Source organism: Eubalaena glacialis, chromosome 13, assembly GCF_028564815.1.
Source record: "Eubalaena glacialis isolate mEubGla1 chromosome 13, mEubGla1.1.hap2.+ XY, whole genome shotgun sequence".
Taxonomy (NCBI): domain Eukaryota; kingdom Metazoa; phylum Chordata; class Mammalia; order Artiodactyla; family Balaenidae; genus Eubalaena; species Eubalaena glacialis.
In genome coordinates this window covers 68671190-68696950 of record NC_083728.1, presented here as the reverse complement: position 1 = coordinate 68696950, position 25761 = coordinate 68671190, and the positions used below count along the sequence as shown (strand labels likewise).

The following is a 25761-nucleotide window of genomic DNA, read 5'->3' as shown; positions in this document are numbered from 1 at the left end:
GCTGTTACTGGCTTCACATGGCTTTTGCAACTATAAAGTCTCCTTTTTGCTCGCCTAAGCGGTCACTGGAAAAGTTGTATTCATTTGCAACGAGCTTTGGACCAGGACTTTAAAAAATCACGTTTTCTTACTGAAGTCACGAGGACCTCTTAATTGTTGGTGACAAAATCCAGCCTAGTCTTGGCACAGGCTTTCTTTTTGCCAGCTGGATCACAACTTCGCGAGGCGCCCTGCCGGCCCGAAGGACCTCGCGGGCAGCCCAGTTGGCAGTTATTTTTTTCTCCACTCGCCGCTAGGTTGCACTAGATGAAGGATGCTGTAGCAAGTATGCGTAATTTAAAAAAAAAAAAAAAAAAAAAAAAAGTAGGGTCATCACGTGACAAGAGTAAGAGGGAAAAAAGCCAAAACGATCAGGTTTTTCATCAAAATCCCTTTTAAATCGCCTTCCCTCAAAAGCCCGAAAGAGCTGAACGGTGACAAATCCCGGTTGGCAGGTTTTTTCCCCGGATTCCACCTCACAAGCACCCTAATTCTCCGCTTTCAGGTTCCTTCCCACGCCACAACGATAAGCCAGTGGCAAGGCTTTCTTAAACTGGAGGTTTTCGCCAAAAAAGCCGGGGTCGCCCCCCGGGAAGGCCCCTATTTAGGGGTTTATCGGGAGGGGACTGAGCCTGACGAGGCTGCAGGGCCGCGAGGCCCCGCCCCCCCCGGGGTTCCCAGCACGCCCCGCGCGGGGAGGACGCGGCGGCGGGGGAGGGGCGGAGGAAGGGGCGGAGGCAGGGAGGAGAGAAGGGCGTCGGTTTTGCGACAGGGGCGGTGCGGTGCGGAAGCGGAAGTGGAGGGTGCGCTTGGCGGCGGCGGCGGGAGCTGCGGAGTCGGGAATCAAAACAAAGGGCCTGGGGGGGTGGGGGGAAGGCGGTGGGGCCGGAATGTGAGCGGAGGTGGAGCCGGCGGCTGAGGTGAGTTTGCTGGCAGCGCTGGGAACTAGTCCCCGACGCGCCCAGTGCTCTGGGGCCACCAGGCTGGAGAGGGGGAGAGCGTCCCCTCCTTCTGCCTGTTGCCGGCGGGGGTGGGGGAGGTTGGCTGGTCTGAGGGGAAGGAATGGGACCCACCGGGCAGGCCCCCGCTAAAGGTTCGAGTTGTCTCCCTTTCGGGTCAGTTCACGACTGTCATTGCAGCGCCTCTGCTGCCCTTTGGGGGTGTTTGGCTCCCTGCCCACACTTGTCTCCTTCCTCCCTTTGGGGCCCTCCAGGTGTGGAGAGCAGCCCTTCTAGAGGAGTGTGTACAGTTGGAAGTTTAAGAGAGGAGGAGGACGGCTGGTGTTTTTGCAACCCTCCCGCCCCCAGCGTGTTGAACCCTCCTCAGTCTATTAGCACTCCCTAGGGTGTAGCCTCTGGCTTGACTGAGAGCGTTGAGTTGTCTTAGGACTTGAACCACTCCCAATAATTGTATTGCGACACTGTGATACACCTTTTAGAGTTTCCCTGGCACCTTTCTGTTATTATCTAGAGCTTTCCAGTTACATCTTTTGCACTTTCTAACATCTCTGAGCATAAATATTCTGTTTTGCATACAGGGAAACTGAAACCTAAATGGGCTTCTGAGGCACTTATTGAATTTTGCATTCATTCAGCAGTTGTTGATGGGTGCCAGACACTGTGCTAGGTGCAGGAGATACAATAATGAATAAGAAAACATGATCCATATGTACTACCGTGGAGTTTATATTTAAGTGGGGGAGACAGATAATAAAAAAGCAAGCAATTAAGATAATTTTAGGAAGAAGAGCTATGAAAAACAACAGAAATGCTCAGGAATGGGATGCGGTGATGTGGGGTGTTGAGGACTGGATTGGGTGTTGAGAGAAGGCCACTGCTAAATTTTCTACTTTGTCTCATTTAATACAAACAACAATCTATGAAGGTGCTACTATTATCATCAGGCCCATTTTACAGATGGGATCTGAGGTTCAGAGAGGTTGCGCATTGTCCAAAGCTGCACAGATAGGAAGCGGCAGAATTGGGGATTGATAGGAGGACAGTCTGATGTCACAGTCTGGGCTCTCAACCACTATCTGAATTGCTCAGAGACTGAGAGATAATGGCGGAAGTGAGACTTCCACTCAAATCAAACAGAACTTGCTTTGACTACCTGAATTACTTCATGTCATTCCCAGGAATACTTAGGAAAATTTCCGGGTGCAGGCCACTAACAAGCTAATATGTTTGTACTTTCTGTTGCTTGTGTTGAGCGATACCAAAGGTACCTTGGTGTGGTGGAAGGAGGCGGACAAGCCTGGTTCTTTTCCCTTTCTAATTGTGTGATCTTGGGCAAGTTACATAATTTCATTAAACTTCTGTTTCTCCTGTGTAAAAATGTGGCTAATTTCTCCCTTGTCTTTCTCACAGATTTACTGTGGGAAAAAAGATGACATAAATGGAACGCATTGTCTGGTTGTTTCCTTCATTGTATCCCTTGTGCCAAGCACAGGCTTGCTACATAGTAGATACTAAGTAAATATTTGCTGAATGAGGAAATAAATAATGTTAAACAAAAAAGCTTTGTAAACTGTGTTTTACTTGACACCTTAGCTCACTTTCAGGATTGGCCTTGAAGGGGCTTGAGAGAGCATGTTGAAGTTGTGTATGTCGTGAACATCACAAATTCTTAGGCTAGAGAGAAGATAGGGTATATGAGGTCTGTATTTAATAGAAAGAACAAGTACCATAATTTACTATTATTGTGGCAGTTAACTCCATCTCTGTCTCCAGATTAGCTCCAGTTTTTGTAGGTAAATAGCTGCTTTATTCATTCCTTCATTCAACAAATATTTCCTTTGTATATACTATGTAGGAGCCCCGTGCTTGGCACAAGCCATACAGCAGTGAAGACAAACAGATGGTGGCGTCCTTGATCTGACTTTTTTTCCCCCATAGTAATGCTTTGAGGTGGGCAGGGGAGAAATTAGGCACACTTGACAGAGGAAGAAACTGAAACTTAATAAAGTTTTGTAGCTTCCACATAAGGGCCAAATAGTAAATATTTTTGGCTCTGTAGGTATATGACCTACAGTCTCTGTTGCGAATAATTAACTCTGCAATTGTAGTGCAAACATAGCCATAGGACTTCAGTAAGCTTGGCTGTGTCTCAAATACAACTAGTCATAGACACCGAAATCTGAATTTCATGTAGCTTTGTCACAAAATATTGTTTTGATTTCTCCCAAGAATTAAAAAATGTGAAATACATTCTTAGGTCGCAGACCATTTAAATACAAGCAGTGGGCTGGTTTTGGCTGTAGTTTTAGGCAGTAGTTTGCCTACCCTTGCTTTTTGTGATTGGTTTTCCTATATCTTAGACATAGTGCTTATATAGTCATCTCTCCCCTCACCCGACTATGTAGACGTTAAAATCTCTTGAAAAGAGCATCTTATCAGGGAGATAGCTAAAAGAAATTCTTCTCTATATGCCCAGAAATTCCTGAAAGATAAATTAATAACGTTAAAATGGCCATTGTCGGTAAGAGTAGGAGGTGGTTGGGGCATGGTGGCGAGGGCTTGGAAATGAGGCTCCCTTGTCCTTACCACTGGCAGGCCGCCTCTGTGCCCAATGGCTACTACTGATTGGATCTGCTTTTATCGTATCATTTAAGAGCACATCTGGGACTTGAGATTTCTCTGTTAGATTTTTGGTGGTATAGCAGATTCCACTTTCATAATAAGTAAACTAAGAAGTTGGTTCGACTTGTTCTGTAGCCAAATCAAATTCAAAGTCCACAGAGGTCACTTAATTTGGACCTTCAATACTCATATCAAAGACACAGTGGGATAGGTTGCTCTGAAATCAGTTTCATGATCTTACATAATTGGGAATGAGGACATGTGGTTGTTCTTTTACTCAAATTATATGCTGTCTTCTGTTAACGTTTTGAATCTCCCAAGTAGAGTGTTTAGGGAGGGATAGTCGGGAAGAATTAAGAAATATTATATAGAAAACGTCTACTGTGGGCTGGAGGAGCTTGGCTCCAGCCAAGTGAAGAGGAGAGGTTTCTCTCCGGGTTACGCAGGTGTCCAAGATGTGGCTACTTCTCTCAAGCATGGCTGAAAAGAAATAGGGCTCGTCCAGAGTTCTTTTTTTTTCTTTTTTTTAAGAGCTCCTGACTTATTTATTTATTTACTTTATCTTTTTGGCTGTGTTGGGTCTTCGTTTCTATGCGAGGGCTTTCTCTAGCTGTGGCAAGCGGGGGCCACTCTTCATCGCGGTGCGCGGGCCTTTCACTGTCGCGGCCTCTCTTGTTGGGAGCACAGGCTCCAGACGCGCAGGCTCAGTAGTTGTGGCTCACGGGCCTAGCTGCTCCGCGGCATGTGGGATCTTCCCAGACCAGGGCTCGAACCCGTGTCCCCTGCACTGGCAGGCAGACTCTCAACCACTGTGCCACCAGGGAAGCCCCCCAGAGTTCATTTTTGTTTGAAGACCTATGAAACGTAAGGAATGGAAGATGATAGACTTTTTCAAAAATCAGATTGATGTAGTTAGGGTTCAAGCATAAATAGTCAACCAAGTTTACCAGTTTTAGTAAGCTGTAATATGCTTTGATAGCCATTCTACTTGTGTTCCTTAAGATCTGACTTGTTGGGAGCCATTGCACCATAATTTTTTTTTTTAACTTGGAAGACATTTACATTTATTTTTACTTTCCCACATCACTAATCCTGGATATGAGTGGCTAAATCTTGTATCTCCATCAAGAATACATAGCACCACTGAGTGGCTGTTACATCCTATGGAAAACTCAGTCTTTGGTCACAGCATTAAGAGTTCCTGGATTTGGTCCCATCAGCCCTCTTTGCAATGACCTATACATCATAAATATAGTTGTAGTCTCAGATTTCAGTAATAAAATTTGTACTTATGCAAATAAATAATATTGAAATCTCATTCTTAACAGGGTGGAAGAATGAAAGAAAAGAAAGATGAAAGAATGTTGAACCACTTTGTATGGCTGTATGATGGAAGGAAACGGAACTGAGAACTCCTGCAGTAGAACACTTGGATGGCTTCAACAAGATAATGATGCTAAGCCATGGCTTTGGAAATTCTCTAATTGCTTTTCTCGTCCTGAGCAAACGTTGCCACTTAGTCCCCAAACGGTAACTATGTGCAAGACTAAGGACGTAGCAAATTCCTAATGCAAATAGATGAGAGATCCGTTTGGTCTAGGGCAGTCTCTCTCCCTGGAGTCTGTGCTAAGTTTTCTCTTGCATCCTGCTTATATTACTCCTTGTAGCACATTATTGTAATTCCTGACTCAATGAGGGCACAATTTTTTAACTCCTATACTTCCACACTAAGCAACAATAGATGCTTTAAATATGTGATGTTAAAATTTTGGAAAGATTTGTTTCTCATTAAAGTCACAGATTCCAAAGACAAAAATCCACATTGTAGAGTAAAACTGGAGGAAAGTACAAAATAGATTTTATTTTACGGTAGCCTTCTGAGTTTTGTGTCTTAAAATCAAGGAAAGAGTGATAGGATTTGTTGATAGTCTTTTTCTGTTCAAGATTTCGCTTGAATATTTAAATATGTCTAGAACTTTTTCTTTTGTCTTTTCATAGTGATTTTGACATTTTCTGATTTTATTTCCTTCATCGTTATCACTTTTTTTTTTTTTTTTTGCTATTGTACTTGGGATTTAAATGAGACTTTACTATGAATTTATATAAGGGTATTGATAATGACTTTTAAAAAAAATCTATTCCCTGTCTTCTCCAGCTTTTCATTATATAGTTACCTTTGTTGCATGGCATCAGTAATTGGAGTTATTTCAGAAGTATTTTACCTCAGGGACAGTTTGCACTGAGGGCTGGCAGCTCAAGCAGGGTCCTGGGGTGGCAGATCTAGCCCTAACAGAGTCACAGGACATGGAATTGCACTGTCACCTTTACAGATCCAGAATCTCGATTTTGTCAGTGGTACCCGGAATTGAGTACGTTCAGGGAGATCAACTCACAATAACCCTGCCCATAAGAGCCAGATCTATATAAATCAGAATGCCAATGAGTTAATTTCCAGCCTGAATTGTAATTACCAAGAGGGCAGAACACACTGCTTGTTGGCTGGTGAGACCATTGCTATTACCTCCCTTTTAGGAAAAGTAACTGAAAATCCAAATTTCTCCCATATTAGTGTACCCTCCCATAGCAGGAGTGAAGTCATAGCAGTCAGATGGACCTTCCTGTGCTCTAAGGGATGAGCATGTCTCAGTCACTGTATCAGGGCGTCCCCTTCATCTTAACAGTGCCTGCGCTCAGCCAGTAAAGGTTGTTGATTGGTTGGATCCCCTTTCAGTGGCCAGGTACTCTGCTGAGTGCTTTATGTTTACTATTTCGTTTTATCCTTCTAACAAATGTAGTAGGTATATTCTGTTGTTCCCAGTTGAAGGATGGTAAAATTGAAGCATAAAGAGGTTAGGTTAAGTCACTTACCCAAGGTCATAAAACTATTTAGTATCACATTCAAACCCAGGTCTCTGACACCAATGCAATGCTATAACCTTTGTAAATATACCAGCCTCATGTGTCTATGTTACAGGCATATGACAAACTATTTCTCTTTTATCTTTTTCCCAGATAGTTTTCTAATTACTGTAATTCTTTCCACTGGTTACAAAATAATTGTTGGCATTATGGCTTTAGGTCATGATACCCCAGGGTTTGCTAAATGTCATCAGCAACACGTTTAAGACCTATTCATGGATGGGCCACTTGGGCAGATGGCTGATCTCATCCGTAGTGCTTGATACCTTCTCCCCTGGAGGACCTTACTGAAACCATCTAGCTCTGACTGCACAAACTATTAAGTATTTTCCTCAAAGCGCTTTGCTTGTAAGCCGTCTTTAGTGAATAGTGCTATGACTGTGTTGTTTTTTTTTTTTTTAAAGAGACTTTTTTTTTAAAATTAATTAATTAATTTATTTATGGCTGTGTTGGGTCTTCGTTTCTGTGCGAGGGCTTTCTCTAGTTGTGGCAAGCGGGGGCCACTCTTCATCGCGGTGCGCGGGCCCCCCACCGTCGCGGCCTCTCCTGTTGCGGAGCACAGGCTCCAGACACGCAGGCTCAGTAATTGTGGCTCACGGGCCCAGCTGCTCCGCGGCATGCGGGACCCTCCCAGACCAGGGCTTGAACCTGTGTCCCCTGCACTGGCAGGCAGATTCCCAACCACTGCGCCAGCAGGGAAGCCCAACTGTGTTGTTTTTTATACCACCTATTTTGTCTTCAGAAGACACTGAGAGGCAAGGGGAAGTTATCAAAGGGAAGACACTGAGACATGGATGGTTAATCAGGCTTGTTGAATATGTAAACAGACCCCCTCCCCAAGTCTCTTAAAATTCAGGAAGGACACAGTCGTAATTTTAGTTGTCTGTTTCAATGTTCACCTCCTGCTGAAGAATGCTTCTGGTTTTAGCTGCCATTCCGTTTTTGTGGTTGTGATTTTGTGTGGTTATGACGGAGTGATGGAGATAGGTTTGAACACTGTTTGCATTTTTTAATGCAATCAGATGTAACCCCAAGTCACTAGCCTCATAAAATTAATTTGTGTTCTGGTTTTCTTTTCTCAGAAAGATTACATGGAGAGCAAGAAAGTTGCTGTGGAATTAAAGGATGTACCATCTCCCCTTCATGCTGGCTCTAAACTTTTTCCAGCAGTTCCACTTCCAGATATCCATTCTCTTCAGCAACCTAAAATACAGCTTTCAGCTGTCCCCAAAGTAAGCTGCTGTGCCCATTGCCCTAATGACCCCTCCACTTCGCCAATGCGTTTTGGTGGTGGCGGTGGCGGTGGCGGAGGGACTGGTAGCTTGATTCCCCCAGGCGCACTGTTAGACTCTCAAAGCACCAGGACAGTCACGTGTCAGGTGGGGTCAGGGTTTGCTTTCCAGTCTGCATCTTCACTCCAGAGTGCCTCAGCTAGGAACAATTTGGCCAGCGTTGCAAGTGACTTTCCCAGCATGTGTCTAGAAAGTAATCTCTCTCCCTGCAAACACCTGCCCTGTTGTGGAAAGCTCCATTTCCAGTCATGTCATGGTAATGTGCACAAGCTGCATCAGTTTCCAGCTCTCCAGGGCTGCACCTCCTCCGCTGGCTATTTCCCCTGTACTGATTTCACAAGTGGGGCTCCCGGGCACTTGGAAGAGCACATTTCACAGTCGGAGCTAACGCCTCACTTATGCACCAACTCTTTGCACCTAAATGTGGTACCTCCGGTTTGTTTAAAGGGCTCACTTTACTGCGAAGACTGCCTCAACAAGGTTTGTATCTTTTTATTTGTTATGTTGGGTGCAGCTAAGGTTTGAGGAATGACTTTTTAAAAATAATAATGGATATATCTTGAAAAAAATCTTTCTTGTGAGTGGGGTCAAAGACTGTTTCGTGATGTGGCTTTCTCCCTGTCAGCATAACTCCTTCTGGTCCTGAAAGAAAGCAAAGGGTAAGATGGGAGGGACCATTCAAAAAAGTGCAGAGTAATTATTTAGTTTATGCTCTTAGAGTCTCCTGTAATAAATCTATTTCTTACATGTGAACCTAGCTTGGCAAAGCCTCGTGTTCTGTTCTGTCTTTAAAGGCTAGAGCACAATTGTGATTTCTTATAGCTAACACTCACCTGATACATGGACCCATTCTTGTAAAACTGCATAATTTGGGGAACTTGATACTTGGCCTCAGTCACACCCAGTGTTCAAGTAAAGACGTTACTTCCTTTTATGTAAAGTGTGTCTGAGGGTCTCCACCGTAGCAGACACATGGCCCAGGATGTAAAGGTCTGATCATGTGAATATCTTCCCTGATCATTTCAAGTCACTTTGGAAGTGAGTTTATGCATTGGTAGCTGATAGTTCTGGGAAGGGTGATTTGAAAATACGTTTTATCAGAGGTTAGCAGGTGGAAAGGAGAAACACTTAGAATGTGTTTTCAGTTGTTATGTGTAACTCTAGGTTCTGAAATAATGTATCTGAAACCTCCTCCTCTTTTTAAAAAAATTTTAAAACAGCCGGCAAGAAATAGTATAATTGATGCTGCTAAAGTCTGGCCAAATATACCACCTCCAAATACTCAAACTGCACCTGTTACTATTCCTCTGTGTAATGGCTGTGGAACCAAAGGAACAGGGAAGGAGACCACGTTGTTATTGGCGACCAGTCTAGGCAAAGCTGCTTCGAAATTTGGTAAATGACAGTATGGTGTAAAATGTGCATATTAGTTTTCAATACCTGATACTAACACTGCATTTAATCGCCTTTAAAAAGATTCCTTGTGGTTCTAAAGCTACTGTGTATGAGTCTCCATTTCCATCTCTTGGTAAAAATCTTTTTATCCTTATAGAACAATAGGTCAGTTGCCATTAATGTTGGGCTGACGCTATTTGAGACCAGAAGCTGTGTATAGAAAAATGAGGAGTATATTAGGAGAAGTAAGTGCTGGAAGGGACTTGGTGTCAACTTAGGTTCATAATCACACTTGTTGGTTGTATGCTCCCTAGACGTACTTAGTATTTAGAAAGATTTAGCAATGGCTGATGAAAAACAGTATTTGAAAACCTAAGATCATTTCCCCAAAAAGTAATTGATATATTTTATCTTTAAAAAACATTTTTTAAAAATTTGAATCAGATATTAATGCAGTGTTAAAAATCATTTAAAATCAAGGACAAGGGAATTCCCTGGTGGTCCAGTGGTTAGGACTCCAAGCTTCTACTGCAGTGGGCACGGGTTGGATCCCTGGGTAGGGAACTAAGATCCAGCAAGGCCTGCGGCGCAACCAGAAACAAACAAATGTGCTTTAAAAATAAATAAAATAAAATCAAGGATGATAACAACTTCACCGTTTGTCTTCTCTTCATTGTTCTCCCACACTGAGTCGGTAGACAAGTGTGGGTGGAGCGTGAAGATCAGGTCTCAGAGCTGCAGCGTCCATTCACCTATGTGTTAGTGTTCAGAGGAGCATAACTGGTCAGTGTGAGAGTGACTCATGCTTTGTGATGGATTTATTGTGGGCTTAAAGTGACTTGATCTTTAGATTTGTTCTCTCCTGAAAAATAGGAATAATCACTTAGAGATACTATGGCAACTTGGGGTTGTTTGTCTTATTAGACCAACCATTGAGGTTGGTATCCTTAAATTTAACATCAGTCAATAATTTCATTTTCCTGCCCCTAAGAATGAGAGGTAGCTACCTGTTATTTTTATTTGAATGTCTTACCTCTTTTTTACCATGTGTAATTGAAAATGTTAACATTTTTTAAGGGTCACCAGAAGTTGCACTAGCCGGACAGGTGCTAGAAAACTTACCCCCCATTGGAGTTTTTTGGGATATTGAAAATTGCTCAGTCCCCTCTGGCCGCTCAGCTACTGCAGTTGTACAGAGAATTCGTGAGAAGTTTTTTAAAGGCCACAGAGAAGCAGAATTCATTTGTGTGTGTGACATCAGTAAAGAAAACAAAGAAGTTATTCAAGAGCTGAATAATTGCCAGGTAAAAAAAAAAAAAAGAATTTTTATCTATTTTGGTAGAAGAATAAGCACGTGTGATTTTTTTTTTAAGAATTCTAATTGAAAATTTGTTTAATAATATGCATTTGTGCTAAGTTTGTAAATAAAGGAAAACAGCAAAAGATTATTTCTTAATTAGGTACTAGAAATCATTTAACCATGTCTGATCTTTCAGCAAGGCTGCTTATATGTGACTAGTGCTTTCCTAGTATAGTGGTTACATATGTATCATTTCCTTTGATTTTCATAACTGCTTTGTGAACAGGGCTCATAGGATTTATTATTTGGAATTTACAAATGAAAGGGCCCAAGAGGTGAAGCAACTTTTTTAAGATCATATGGCCGTAAGTGGATGAGCTTAGATTTAAATCCAGATTGTCTGACCCCAAAGTCTGTTCTCTTCAGCTGGAACCAGAATCAAGTTCTTTTGACTTTCAGACAAGTAATTCCATTGATACGCCATATTCCTGCCTGAAATTATATAGTTCTGTTCCTTGTAAAAACTAATAAATCCTATTTTGTATTGTATGTAGTTGAGGCACCTCTCAAACCTTTCCTTCTTTGGAGACTTTAATGTGAGCCTGATAGTTTTAACAGGAATAAACACATTTTAGCTCCCTTAGGGGCAGATGCCTCTCCTCTTCCACCACCTGATGGTGGAAGCCATAGACGACGAATAGAAATGACATCAAATACAGCCCCAAATCGTACCTTAATTATATATCATACCTCTGCCACCCACAAAATTGTTGGCAAAAGATACTAGAGAGAGCTAATTTACTTCACATTTCACTTTCTTTTCTTTATTTTCTGAAAGGGGGATGGATGAAGTGAAAAAGCAGAAGATTAGAGATGAAACTAGGGATGATAATGGTCCCAGTTAATTCGTCTGGAGAACTGAAGTTGAAATTATTGAGATTTGACTGTAATTTTTTTCCATTCCTAAGTGGCAGTAATAATAAAAGTTTCCTCAAGAACTGTCTATTAAGAGGCGGGCAGAATGTGTAGTGATTTTCTAACCTCAGCTCTTTCCCATTTGTCCTTATTATAAATTAATGCAGGTAACCGTTGCCCACATCAATGCTACTGCAAAGAACGCTGCTGACGACAAGCTCCGCCAGAGCCTCCGAAGGTTTGCAAATACTCACACTGCTCCCGCCACTGTGGTTCTTGTGTCAAGTAAGTGTAGAAACATCTGCTAATTTCAGCTAAACTCACTGTGTGTGAATTATCATAGAAACCAAAATATGTTAAAGTAAAATGTGCCCCCAAAGACACTGAAATACATAGGACATTTTATGCTTATCTTTGAAAACTGTTTAGAAAAAAAAATGGGTCTACCTGGATTTCTCTATTTTTCTCCTTGGAACTTGATTAAGGATTCTTGCGGGGCCAAGTTTATTAAAGAAAATGTGATTTTTTTAATCCTGGGGGCCCCGTATTGCTAATTTTAAAAATCTAAGATGAAGTTGGGACTCCTCAGAGTATTAACATTTGCTCCATCTTACTACTGGAAGTAACGTGTCTTGGGGTTCAGTATAAGTATATGTAAAATTGTCTTACCATGTTAATTCTTCTGATACGAAATGCGTTCCTGTTCTAGAAAGGGGTGGGGGTGGCAACTTAGAATACAATCCTGCCGTTCCTTCCTTCTCAGTAGATGTCATTAGAGTTACCTCTCTCTGTCAGGTGTTTCTAATGTTTGGGGATGGGGGTTGGGCTGTACCTTGTCTTTCAGCTGATGTCAATTTCGCATTGGAACTTAGTGACCTGAGACACAGGCATGGTTTCCACATAATTTTGGTCCACAAAAACCAGGCCTCAGAAGCACTGCTGCACCATGCTAATGAGCTGATCAGATTTGAAGAATTCATTTCCGACCTGCCCCCCAGGTTACCAGTAAAAATGCCAGTAAGTGGGTTTGTGTTCTTTCTGCCATATTCTAGTTGAGATTACAGAGGCTCAAGACAGCCCTTCATAAGGGGTCTGCAAGCCCAGGTGAGGCTGTTCTTCATAGTAGGCTGGCCAGATTTTGAAACAGGCCTAGAAACTTTCTTCTCTTAACAGATATACAGAGAATTGACATGCATGCATTTTGCTTTTATTTTTTTCAAAATGTCATAGGGAACTGACTTTTAGATTTACCTTACTGACAACCACTTGCCAGTGTCTCCAAAGCTAGCAATGTTTTGTGCCAGGGGGATGGAAGTAATGGAATGAGAGTTATTACTCTTTTTGCTTCCAGGTTTTAAGGGTAAAGAATATGATGATGGTTTGCACATACTGGTGTGGTTGGAGTCAAATAAGCAGAGTGATTGTACAGTTGTGGCACTTAATCCTGAAGCTCCAGCAGGCCTCTGAGCCTGTTTTCTATGGTTGTGGTCCCTGGCATGCATGGGCACAATGAGGAGTAGTGGTCGCTACACCTGTAGCCTGGTAAGCCACTTGACAGGAGAAAGTGCACGTGTTTCCAGCAGGCTGAGCATTTCTCATAGTCTTGTTTAGGATAAGAATGTTTACTGCAACACTGAGCTTGTGTTTAAGCTGTCTGGAGACTATATGTGCAACTTTTAAACAATAATAACGGAGAGGAGCTATAGTGTGGATGGTCCAGAAAGGTGGGCAATCCCATTCATGAAATGCAGTTTTAACATATTTTAATAACTTTAGAGTTACAGAAGCACTTTAGGAATGATCTCACCCAACCTCCTCATTTTAGGGAGGAAGAAGTCAGCACTTAGAAAAAGTAAAGCAAGCCGCTGGAGGTCCCACAGCGCGATGGCAGCAGAACCGAGACTGCCCCCCCACCCCCCCAGATTCAGGCACTTGCATTGCTGGCCCCACTGCATTCCCTGATACCCAATGAGATCAGAGCCTGGCCGGAGATTAAACACATGCTAAGGATAATCCGCAGTTGGGGGTACCAGAGTCTGGCCCAAGGAATAACATACACAGGCCCTACTTCAGGCTTTGGAGCTGCTCTGCTGATTCACTTTTGTTCTTCATTATGTTTTTAGTCTTTTGGCTACAGCTACATTTCCTCTCTTCCGCTTGTGTTTGGCACTCACTTTTTTAATCCGGAAGGCCTTTAAGTCAATTGTAGTATTTTAGGTGAGAGATTGCCCACTGTAGAGATCCTTATTCCTTAGGATTAAAAAAAAAAAAGACCGATTATTCAGTACATTCAATCTTGCCACATTTTTTTTTCTCATTCGCCAGAGTGATAATTTTAGATACACTTCTCTTTTTCCATGTTTTTCAGTCTAAGTAAGTTTACCCTCTCCCGTGGAAATCTCTGTTATCTCCCCTCCAAGGTCGCTAGCTAAAGTTTGGAGATCACTCATCGTTCTTCTTGTTTGTAATTGAATGTGTGCCCTCGAGTCAACCCACTGTAACACTTTTCCTCTGTATCAACAGTGCCACACTCTGCTCTATGTTTATAACCTACCAGCAAATAAAGATGGCAAGAGCATCAGCAACAGGCTCAGACGCCTGTCCGATAATTGTGGCGGGAAAGTGCTAAATATCACAGGCTGCAGCGCAATCCTCCGCTTCATAAACCGAGATAGTGCAGAACGGGCTCTGAAGCGAATGGAAAATGAAGATGTCTTTGGTAATAGGATCATCGTGTCATTTACTCCAAAAAGTGGAGAACTGTGTGAAACAAAGAGTTCAAATGCAACTGCTGATAAAGCGAAGTCTCCCAAAAAACTTAAGAATCCAAAATTGTGCCTCATCAAAGATACAAGTGAACCATCTTCCAGTGCCAAAGCCACACCTGGAAAAGGGTCGCAGGCAAATTCTGGATCTGCTACCAAAAATACCAATGTTAAAAGTTTACAGGTAATTGTGATACCTCTTGCTTTCTGAAGTTTATGGTAGGTTTGCTTTCTTGGTCTCTGTTTTATATGCTCGCTTGCTTTTGGTGTGTCCTTTTCTACATTTTCGAGGATACTCAAAGTCAAGTGTTTCCTGTACAAGGTCTGACACATCTTGGGGGCTTAACTGTTAAACTCCCTTGCTCTGTCTGTTTTAAGGAGCTATGCCGCATGGAGTCGAAGACTGGCACTCGAAGCAGTGAGCCCCAGCAAGGCCACCTGAGGCCGGTGGCACCTCCTCACAGAAATTCAAGTGCTGCAGTGCCCACACCTAAAACCTCGGGGGTGGCAGAATCCGTTTACAAAACCAATCCGAAGTAGGTTCTGTTATTCTCCCTTGTAGCTGCTTGTCATGATGTGAAGGAAAATAAGTGACCTCTTCCCTGCAATGTTTCCCTCCACTAGAAAAGAGAACCTCAGCACCCGCAGTGTTACCAGTTCTCCTGTAGAGAAAAAAGATAAAGAGGAGACTCTGTTCCAAGTGAGTTACCCGTCTGCTTTTAGCAAGTTGATCGCATCCAGGCAAGTGGGTCCTCTGCTCACGCCTCAGTCTTGGTCTTCTCGGTGAGTGGTTCTTGATCCATGGAGTGGTTGTGTGCAGTAGAAGGGGTTATGAAGTAATGTTTGTTTAACAGAATTCAAGCAATACACAAGTGCATATTTAAAAGAGAAATCTTCCACCCCTCCTCCGCCAGTCCCCTTTTCCACTGGTAACGATAGCTAACATTTGGGGGCAGTGATTCTTGCTGTTTCTCTCTCCTCCACGTGGGAGTCTTGGTAAGCAGAGGTCAGAGAGAGAAGCCTGTCCTGGAGTCCTTGGGCAATGATGGGAGGCACATTATGTTCTTACCATGTCCTCATGGCTTCATCGTGCTGAGGAAGAGGCCCAAACTGACACACATTGGTTATTCTTATTCGTGGGGTAATTATAGGAAGCTGTTTGAGGAACGAGGGTCTCTGTAAACCACCTTAACACCGACCTTATTTAAGCTTTCTAAACTCCAAGTAATTCTTGAAGCTTGGAAAACAGAAGGAGCTCATGCATCCCATGAGCTCCTTCTAGCATTGTATTTGTTTTGCTGAGTTGGTGAAGACTCACTATAGAACATGACTTTGGACCTGTCAAATGACATGTACAAACTCACGTAAAAGATTTCCTTACGTGGAGAAGGTCCGCAGTATATGAGCAAGAATATCTGGCTTGGGATTTCCCTGGTGGTCTGGTGGTTAAGATTCGTGGTTCCACTGCAGGGGGCATGGGTTCAATCCCTAGTCAGGGATCTAAGATCCCACATGCTGTGTGGCACGGCCAAAAAATAAATCAAATAAAATGTCTTTATATTTTAAAAATATATTGGGAATTCCCTGGCGGTCTAGTGCTTAGGACTCCGTGCTTTCATTGCCGAGGAGCCGGGTTTGATCCCTGGTCGGGGAACTAACATCTCACAAGCCACATGGCGCAGCCAAAAAATATATATATATATACACACACACATAAAGAATATCTGGCTTTTTCAGAGCCAGGGGGAGGTAAATGATTTACATTGATATCGCAAGCTAATTTCCTAAGAATAAATGCACAAAGTGGAAAATTAATTCATTAGGCCTGCCTGTAATTTCTGCCGTTAGCTTTATATAATCCAGTAAAAGAATATTTGATATTGAGTAATTTATTTGCTGTTAATTAGGTAGTCAACAGGTCGTATTTTTGACAATGAGTCTAAATCAGTGCGTGTTTAAGATAAAAAAACATTTGAAAACCAAATTGTATTGTGGGAAGCTGTTTATATAGCTTCAAACAAAATCTAAATGGCATAAACTGAATAAATAGAATAACAGTTTTTAAAAATAACCTATGTATGTTTTAAGCAGGAGTATGTCTCCAAACCTCTTAAACAGAGCATCCCCACTTGCTTTCAACGCTGCAAATTCGAGCATTGGTGCCGACTGCCCGGACCCATTTGCAAATGGTGCTGACATCCAGATCAGCAACCTAGACTACAGATTGTCCCGGAAGGAGCTGCAGCAGCTCATGCAGGAAGCGTTTTCTAGACACGGCAAGGTAACCTTTTCACTCTTGTTCTTGCCTTTGTTTTACCCCTTGCTGGCATTCAAGTTGAGTGCACTTAACTTAGCACACGTAACTACAGGCAGGGTGTAAGTGTCACTCAACGAGTTTGAACACCTTCCTTTTTCCTCTGGCCTGCTCATGGTGGTGCTGTGTATTCTGTTTTTAGGACACAGCCCAAGAGAGCAAGAAGCCTGGCAGAGAAGCACTTGTGGTCATGGGCAGGGATTTAAGTGGCTCTTTGGGAAATAAAACACTGATGGGTTTTAGTTAGCTCTGGCTGCTAAAATATGGAAATAGGGTTCTAAAATGATGTTGGCTGTTTTTGTTAATGTCTTACAGTATCTGATTCAGTTTTTAGGTGCAATTTGCTAAAAATGCACCTTTTACTGAAACTTATGGCTATGCCCCAGGTTTTGGCAGGGTCTGGAGAAGATGCAAAAGACTCCTTGCATGTGTTGACCCCTAAGCCTGCCTTGGAGAGCATTGTGTGCCAGAGCACAAGGCAGGCTAGTCTGATGTTACATCCCTGAAGGTCACCCATCCTAGCTCACTTAGGTTCTGGTCAGCGGAAGTGCACAGTTCAGACAGGTTCCCTCACGGCAGCACTGAAGTCCACAAACCAGTTGCTTAGTGATTCACCTTCAGTTTTAAGAGGACAAGGTTCTGGGTGGATCAGCACTCTGTTTTCCTTTTTACTGCTGCAGGTGAAGAGTGTTGAGCTCAGCCCCCATACAGATTATCAGCTCAAAGCTGTTGTTCAGATGGAAAACTTACAAGAAGCAATCAGTGCGGTGAATAGCCTCCACAGATACAAGATTGGCAACAAGAAGATCCTGGTCTCACTTGCCACGGGAGCTGCTAATAAATCACTCTCTTTACTGAGGTAAAGAACAAACAAGCCATTTATTTCAGGAAATAACATTTTGGCCCAGAAACAATTTTAGAAATAATAAAGATAGATTTTATCCCATTCCCAGCCCTCTTGTGATGATCACATATGCAGTAATGCTTTTTCTCCCTTGATAGAGTTAGAAATAAGGTAGAAGTTAGAAATAAGCTAGCTAGAATAATTTACCCTCGTTCAAGTCATTAATCAAAGATGAAGTACAGCTTAAACTTGGCAGGCACTTAGGAGTAAAATAATATGCCACATATCCAGAACAGGTTCTAAAAATAGTAGGCCTCTACAATAAAAGTTTATAAGCCTAGAAAGTCTGAAATATTACCTTCCAATCTTAGTAGAAGGTGGATTTGTCTATAACAGGTAGATCTACAAAGCTCTAAGCTCTCAACTTGCAGATATATCTTTAATGTCACATAGACACCCAGCCCCATAAGTCTGCATTACGACTATACTAATCTTAGGAATCTAGTGATGGTTTTATTCATAATATGCTTTTGACACACAGCACCCTGTAAGTTTAAGGTGTACAGACAGCATAATGATTTGTGCACCAGGAACTAACATACTGTTTATAGGTCAATTATACTTCAAAAAAACAAGCAAACAAACTCATAGAAAAAGAGATCAGATTTGTGGTTACTAGAGGTGGGGTATGGGGGAAGGAGGAATTGGATGAAGGCAGTCAAGAGGTACAAACTTCCAGTTATAAGATAACTAAGCACTAGGGGAGTAATGTACAACATGATTAATATAATGAACACTGCTGTGTGTTACGTATGAAAGTTAAGAGAGTAAATCCTTAGAGTTTTCATCACAAGGAAAAGAATTCTTTTTCTTTTATTTTGTATCTATATGAGATGATGGATGTTCACTTATTGTGATGATCATTTCATAACATACGCAAGTCAAACTTCACCATCATTTTAGGTTATTTTTTAATTTCCTGGAATAAAGATAATACTCATTAAAGATAATTTAGAAATTTCAGAAACATAAAAGAAGCAGGAGACAAAAAAATCATCCATAATCCTATGGCTTAAAGCCAGTCACTCTTAACCAGTGTATTCAGTTGTGTATCTTCAACTATGGGGATTCCTCGCCCATCTGTCTGATAGAACTGCACTGTGGCAGGAGACAGTCAAGCTCTTCTGCCCTTTGCTCTGAATTAATAAAGTGTCTCAGTGAGTAGTCAGTGTCTTTCTGATACACAGGTGTGCAAAGCCCTATGCTTGAGTCTGATAAAAATCCCAGTATATGTGACTAAATATTCTTTAATTGCCTTGTTCCTGAAGTCCGTTGTTTAAGTTTTTCTGGAAGATCAACTCTGAGATATAAATGGGTATGTTTATTTTGCATACACATTTTGTTAATCAATTTTATGAACTCTGTTTTTAAAATACAACTTGGAACGGAGAGGAAGTCGTCTGTTCTCTAATGGACTAAACTTTTTTCTTGCAGTGCAGAAACAATGTCCATTCTTCAGGATGCTCCCGCCTGTTGTCTGCCTCTTTTTAAATTTACAGATATCTATGAAAAAAAGTAAGTGAGGGTTATTTTTTTCATTGATCCAGCCAGTACTGATGGGTGACTTCCATGCATAAAACTGGTAGCAGCTCTTAAGGAACTAGCAAAGGAAATAAGACCCAAGACAGTGGTGTTCAGATTGAAATTCCAGTTTTAACACACATTTGAAGAACGTCTTTCATTTTTAGCAAATTTAGACCTCAGTCCCCAAAGCTGTACTTTCATCTTTTCCACTTGGCTGATGAGTTTTGTTATTCATTGCATGAACATTTTCCAGCACCTTCTAGACTGTAAGCTCCAGGACAGCAGGCACTGGGTCTGACCTAGCACCATGTCTTCAATGCCTAGTGCTCAGTAGATGCTCAGCAAGTACTAGTGGAACGAAAGGCTCTGTGGAGGGTGCAGAGCTGGGAAGAGAGCCCTTGTCTTTGGGGCTGTTACGTCTGGAAGGGAAAAGACACTCACCATATATTGTATAGAACAAAGGAAACTGTCATTACAAAGGAGGAGTAGGAAGGAGAAAAGGCCTTGAGGTTACAGAGGGTGGAAGGAGCCAGGAGCTTGGCCATTATCCCGTGGATAGTGGGAGCCACTGAAGTATCGGAGGAAGGAGGGGAGGGGAGAGGTGTGGTGGTGGGAAGACTTCAGGCAGTGGTGGTGTCTGAGCTGGAGTGAATGGGGGAGGGAGGGAGACACGGGGGAGCGTGTGCACTAGTCCCGGCTCTGAGCAGACGCTGTCGGAACAGAGGGAACTAGACACCACAGAAGTTTCAAATGTCGGTGAAATTGGACTTGGTAACTAGTTTTATGTAGCAGGCAAGGTAAAAAGTAGAGGTCGGTTTGATTCTGAGTTTTTTGCCCCAGGTGACTGGGAGGAAGTTTGTATGGTTAAACTGGAAATAGGGAAGAAATAAAGAAAGCTTGTTCAGGAGTTACAGTGCGTTTTTTTTTTTTTTAATTCATTTATTTAATTTTGGCTGTGTTGTGTCTTCGTTGCTGTGCGAGGGCTTTCTCTAGTTGCAGTGAGCGGGGGCTACTCTTCATTGCGGTGCGCGGGCTTCTCATTGAGGTGACTGCTCTTGTTGCGGAGCACAGGCTCTAGGTGCACGGGCTTCAGTAGTTGCGGCTCGCGGGCTTTAGAGCGCAGGCTTAGTAGCTGTGGCGCACGGGCTTAGTTGCTCCACGGCATGTGGGATCTTCCCGGACCAGGGCTCGAACCCGTGTCCCCTGCATTGGCAGGTGGATTCTTAACCACTGTGCCACCAGGGATGTCCAGGAGTTACAGTGAGTTTTTGATCTTGGCTTTGGGCATATGAGTTTTAGGGGGCTATTGGAATATCTGGGCAGAGAGTTCAGGTGGTCTTCTGCACATTTGGAGTCCCTCAGGAAAGAAGTCAGCCCTGAAGATAACGGCAGTTATTTGCCTAAAGATGATCTTGGAAGACCTGGGAGCAGATGAACTTAGAGGAGAGGGAGGAGAACTAGAGAAAGGGCAGAACTGGGTGGAATGCAACCAGGGACAGGAAGCCGGTGAGAACCCAGAGGCCAGAGTGTCATCAGGAGGGTGGGGATGGCCTGAGAAAATGGTGTGAGGTTTGGGGTGGAGGAGGAGGAGGAGGAGGAGGAGGAGGCCACTGGAGACTTGAGAGCCAACTCTGAAGAGTCCTGAGGAGAAAATCCTGGAGGGAAGGGGATGGCAGACTGGATGGTGAAACAGCAGAGGCAACTCCTGAGAGACTAGCTGTTTCCATTAGAGGGAAGACGCGAGAGCTCCAGACTGAGTGAAAGCACAGAGAAGACTGGACATAGGTGGAGTGGGGCAGTGTAGGGGGTGGGGGCCGGGATTTGAGACTGGTGTTGGTCACGGGGAGATCTGAGCGTGTAGGCAGGGCACTGGGAAGAGACCATTGGAGCAGCTAACATTTAATGAGCACTTACTGTGTGCTAAGCTGTCTCCATACATGCCATATTTAATTCTCACGTCAACCCTGTGAGGTAGGGATTGTCACCCCATTTTACAGATGGGAAAACTGAGGCCTAGATTGGTTATATAACTTGACTAAGGTCACATAGGTTGAGTCAGGATTTGAACTCAAATCTGTCTGTCTTCAGATCCTGTGCCTTTAAGCTCCAAGTATGAAAGACACAAGTCAGGGTGGTGACTGGGGAGTCCAGTCTAGTGTAGGTCAGGGGGCTGAAGCATAGGGTTAGCTAAAAAGGGGTATACCTCTTCTGAGGGAGAGGAGCAGGGATGGTGAGAAGTAATAGAGAGGGATTTGGAAGTGAAGGGGAGACCAAGGTGAAATGGGTCACGGCAGATAGTTTTCCGTCTCAGAAAATTAGGTGCGGCATTTACAGAGACTGTGTGGGGTCGGAGGCTAGGTACCAAATGATATATATAATCACTGTAACGGGCAATGGGCCAGGGATGACTGGAAGGAGTGCCAAGCATCACTGGTTTGATGGTGAATAAATTTATAGTAGAATTATCCCAGTTTTACTTTTCAAAGAGACAGGGGAACCATTCTTGGTTATAGAGCTTTATCTAAACAGGTCAGGAATTTCTGTACAAAGAAAAACGTTCTCTTTAAGTCAGCATCTCTCTCTTTCCTTGCTTTTAGGTTTGGACACAGGTTGAATGTGTCAGATTTGTATAAACTAACAGACACAGTCGCAATCCGTGAACAAGGAAATGGCAGACTGGTGTGTCTCTTACCCAGCAGTCAGGCCCGCCAGAGCCCCTTGGGGTCTTCCCAGTCACATGACGGCTCCTCAACAAACTGCAGCCCAATTATATTTGAAGAGTTAGAATATCACGAGCCTGTCTGCAGGCAGCACTGTCCCAATAAGGATTTCAGGTAGATTGCCCATTTCCCTTGAGAAGTAATCCTTTTGTAAAAGGTCGTGGAGCATCTCTTAGAATTACTTTGGGAACGTCTTAGACCACTGAGAAATGTCAACTATCTGTTTTGTTCTCTTTTCGGCAGTGAACATGAATTTGATCCAGACTCTTACAAGATTCCTTTTGTGATTCTCTCGCTGAAGACGTTCGCGCCCCAGGTTCATAGTCTTCTGCAGACACACGAGGGCACCGTGCCTTTATTAAGGTGACCGTGTCAAAGCCATTGTGATACCTTAGTCCTCCTCTTTATAGAAAGTCCGCCACCTGCCTGCACCTCTCCCCAAGCACGCACTGTACCAGGCTTCAGCCTAACGTTTTTAGCTACCACTTGTAGTCGAAGTGTATCTGAAATGGGATCCATTCACTCGATATTTCAACAAGAAATTGTGTTTGTGCTGAATTTTAGAAACATCAGCATGAATAGGGCAGATTCTTCTCCACAGAGAAAAGATTATTGGAAGTGCTGTGCACAAGTACTACGAGAGAGTGCACAGTCTCAAATAGTTGTAGATTTCAACGTTTGTAGGAGAAAAGTATTCAGAAGTCCTTTCAGCCACACCATGGGCCATGTGGTAGGCTTAATAGAGGGGCCAACACAGAACCAAGTTGCCTTAAAGCCACCGAACCGGTATGTTAGAGGAGATTGAACTTGCAACCTTGTTGCCTTATTTTTAACCCCCTCTGCTAGAAAATTACCCAGGAATTTTTGGTACCGTCAGAATGCATCAAAGAGAGAAATGCCACAGTGATTGCCTCTCCAGGACCTTAATTTAACTTTCAAACCCAGATCACGGGCATCTTAACAGAAATTATTTATTAATGGATGTGTTAAAATAAAGGCAGGCGTCTGTTGGGCAAGTGCTTTGCTTTTCCATTATTTTAATTAACCTGTTTCTCCCCCCACTTCAGTTTTGCAGATTGTTACGCCGCAGAGTTTGGTGAGCTAGAAGCAGTGCAGGAAGACCGCGGGGGGGGTGTTCCTTTGGAACACCTCGTCACCTGCGTGCCAGGTGTGAACATCGCCACTGCACAGAATGGCGTCAAAGTAGTTAAGTGGATTCACAACAAGCCCCCGCCTCCAAACACAGGTAGGTTTCAGGTATTTGGTCCAGGCTGTTGGCTTTTCTCTTAAAGAGCAGCACTAGTTGCCTGTCATAAAGCACCATGGGTGTCTCCTTTGATCTTTTAAAAACTCCAAAGTGCTAAAGGTTTGGCAGAGCTAGACTTTTGGAAAGTACCAGCATAAATTATTAAAAAATTTAAAATCCAAATTCCGCAGTTACACGTCTCTCTAGTTATCTAATTTTGTAAAGCTTTTTTGACTTGCCCTTTAAAAATAGTTTCAGCTATTTGAAGGAAATATCTCTGAGTATTTACTTTGGAAATTTATTTTGATCAACATTTATGACTTTGATCAATGTGAAAGTAGATTTAACTCTAAATGTAAGGGACTGGGATATTTGAACCGAGATTTGGATGAGTTTCTGAGCTCTGGCACCCCCTGAGTTGCAGGTGTCTAATCCTGCTACCTGTGCACAGCACTGTGAATTGTTGCCTTCATATCGACTCTCCCTTCTCTTTGGCCCCCAACACTTCCTCCTTTTCTCCTCATCCTCTTCTCCTCCCACCTCCCCCTGCCCTGTAGGAAGAAAGATGAGGATAACCAGGGAGCTCTGTTTGTACCGAAGCTTCTTCCTACCTTTCCCCTCAGGCCTACACCCTCCCCATCCTGTGTTGTTACGCTGCTCCCTCCTGTCTCCTGTGTCATTAGCCTGCTGTCCCCTTATAAAGGTTTCCATCTGATTATTTACGCTTTTATAAATAAAATAATGAAAACTTCTTAATTAGGTGAACATTCAAGATAACTGCAAAAACCTGTTTCTTAGTTTTATCTCATGCTAGTTTTACATCACTGCTCTCCATAGTTTCCTAGACAACATTTGCAGCCCCTCTCTGGGTTAATTAGGCCCTTCTGGGCTACTTGCGTGATGACCATTTATAACTTTGTTTCTGTGGGAAAGTATGTTAGTGACCAAGTTACAAATGGATCTTTGACATACAACCAGTTTATAAGCTGGAAACTACCTGTGTATCTGCACTTCCCTTTTAAGTTTACACTATGGTGAACCACGCTTTGCTTTGGCAACTTGACTTCGAGAAGTAGTGGGGAAGCATTTGCCAGCCTGTAAAGAAGTTGGGCTAGCCTGTTAGTTATAGAGGACCTGGGTTTAGCAGCTGAGAAGTGGCTGTTTGGTCTTGTGTGCTTGGTCATTATTGAGTTCAAGCAAGGGAATGCAAGGTTAGTTACTTTTCTTTCATCGGCTGCAGTCATGCTTTATCTCTTGTGCCTGTTCCTTTTTTCTCCCCGCATATTTAGATCCTTGGCTTCTGCGTTCTAAAAGTCCTGTGGGTAACCCCCAGCTGATCCAGTTCAGTAGAGAAGTGATCGATTTACTGAAGAGCCAGCCATCCTGTGTCATACCGATTAGTAATTTCATCCCATCTTACCACCATCATTTTGCAAAGCAATGCCGGGTATCAGACTATGGATATTCCAAGCTGATCGAATTGTTAGAAGCAGTGCCTCATGTGTTGCAGGTAAGGAGTGCTAAGAGTTTATTTGTTTAACAGTGGAAATGTTCCTCTGTGGCTTTGGCTATCTCCACCAAAGAAACAGGGTAGCTGGTAACTTAATCCCTAAGAAGTCAGCTCAGAGCAAACATCCTGTAAAAACTTCCTTTATACACATGTTTTATACACGATGTGGCTTCTCAGTTTTTCAGAAAGCTGTGAGTTTCCAACTTAAAGGAACTCCTAAGTGCACCGAGGAGTACTTTCTTTCTCATCTCTATAGACTGCCCTCCTTCCTCCTAGCACAGTCCTCTCCAGAATTGTTCCCTGTTACACAGGAGCTGCTGTTAACGCGGACTTCCCTTTCTTACGAAGGAGTTCGAGGCCAGTTACTGGGCTGGAGCCTGACAGTGCTTCCTAAGGAGTCTTTGCCTGTTAACTTAAGGTGTTGTGATAGCTTCCCACCTGTAAAAATGGCCTGCAAAACTTGAGCTGTCTTTTAGAGACAAAATTAGTTGCCCAGGCTGATAACATGCTTTTTATTTCTGTATTCATGACTATTTAGGAAAGAGTGTGCAAGGAAAAAAAGGGTCCCAGGCACGTGAGCAGTTGTTCATTCTGACACCTACATTTTGTTGGTCTGTGTGTTTCAAAATGCAGATATCATACATAAAAGGATTTGTTCTCTGAGAGTGGTAACGAGAGAGAGAGAGAGAGAGAGAGCGAGCACCATCAAAAAGAAAGTCAGGATCTGCCAGGGTCTCATGAGTATAAATAACCAAAGTGTTTGGTTTGCAGATTCTTGGAATGGGCTCCAAACGCTTGCTGACCCTTACCCACAGGGCCCAGGTGAAGCGCTTTACTCAGGATTTACTAAAACTTCTCAAATCCCAAGCCAGCAAACAAGTCATTGTGAGAGAATTCGCGCAGGCTTATCATTGGTGAGTTGATGAGAAGGGAAAAAAATGAAAGCAAATTTTTATTTTTTTTTTAGTTTCTGCTGTATAACAAAGTGAATCAGCTATACATATACATATATCCCCATATCTCCTCCCTCTTTTGTCTCCCTCCCACCCTCCCTATCCCACCCCTCTAGGTGGTCACAAAGCACCGAGCTGAGCTCCCTGTGCCATGTGGCTGCTTCCCACTAGCTGTTTAACATTTGGTAGTGTATATATGTCCCTGCCACTCTCTCACTTTGGCCCAGCTTACCCTTCCCCCTCCCCGTGTCCTCAAGTCCATTCTCTACAGCTGCGTCTTTATTCCTGTCCTGCCCCTAGGTTCTTCAGAACCATTTTTTTTTTTTTAGATTCCATATATATGTGTTAGCATATGGTATTTGTTTTAAAAATGAACGCAAATAT

At 43.0% G+C, this 25761-nt stretch overlaps 1 protein-coding gene and 1 non-coding gene across 4 annotated transcripts in view; one reads left to right on the top strand and one right to left on the bottom strand.

Annotated features, from left to right (window-relative positions):
• Positions 1 to 894: 894 nt before the first annotated feature.
• MARF1 (meiosis regulator and mRNA stability factor 1) overlaps positions 895 to 25761 on the top strand; it is a 41042-nt gene continuing 16175 nt past the window's right edge. The window contains exons 1-18 of one of the 3 annotated variants that reach the window (XM_061209971.1): positions 895 to 959; positions 4949 to 5150; positions 7622 to 8311; positions 9052 to 9226; positions 10304 to 10530; positions 11609 to 11726; positions 12286 to 12458; positions 13965 to 14390; positions 14585 to 14742; positions 14831 to 14989; positions 16298 to 16487; positions 17201 to 17379; positions 18859 to 18939; positions 21546 to 21782; positions 21912 to 22031; positions 22736 to 22914; positions 24204 to 24424; positions 25196 to 25338. In XM_061209971.1, the coding sequence (XP_061065954.1) occupies positions 5007 to 5150; positions 7622 to 8311; positions 9052 to 9226; positions 10304 to 10530; positions 11609 to 11726; positions 12286 to 12458; positions 13965 to 14390; positions 14585 to 14742; positions 14831 to 14989; positions 16298 to 16487; positions 17201 to 17379; positions 18859 to 18939; positions 21546 to 21782; positions 21912 to 22031; positions 22736 to 22914; positions 24204 to 24424; positions 25196 to 25338 (3620 nt within the window). In that variant the 5' untranslated portion in view covers positions 895 to 959; positions 4949 to 5006. Of the gene's footprint in view, positions 960 to 4948; positions 5151 to 7621; positions 8312 to 9051; positions 9227 to 10303; positions 10531 to 11608; positions 11727 to 12285; positions 12459 to 13964; positions 14391 to 14584; positions 14743 to 14830; positions 14990 to 16294; positions 16488 to 17200; positions 17380 to 18858; positions 18940 to 21545; positions 21783 to 21911; positions 22032 to 22735; positions 22915 to 24203; positions 24425 to 25195; positions 25339 to 25761 lie in introns of all 3 variants that reach the window. The other 2 variants (XM_061209970.1, XM_061209972.1) reach the window with 2 other exon arrangements.
• LOC133104552 (small nucleolar RNA SNORA25) lies at positions 4732 to 4858 on the bottom strand. The gene has a single exon (XR_009703615.1). It is a non-coding gene; the product is annotated as a small nucleolar RNA SNORA25 (small nucleolar RNA).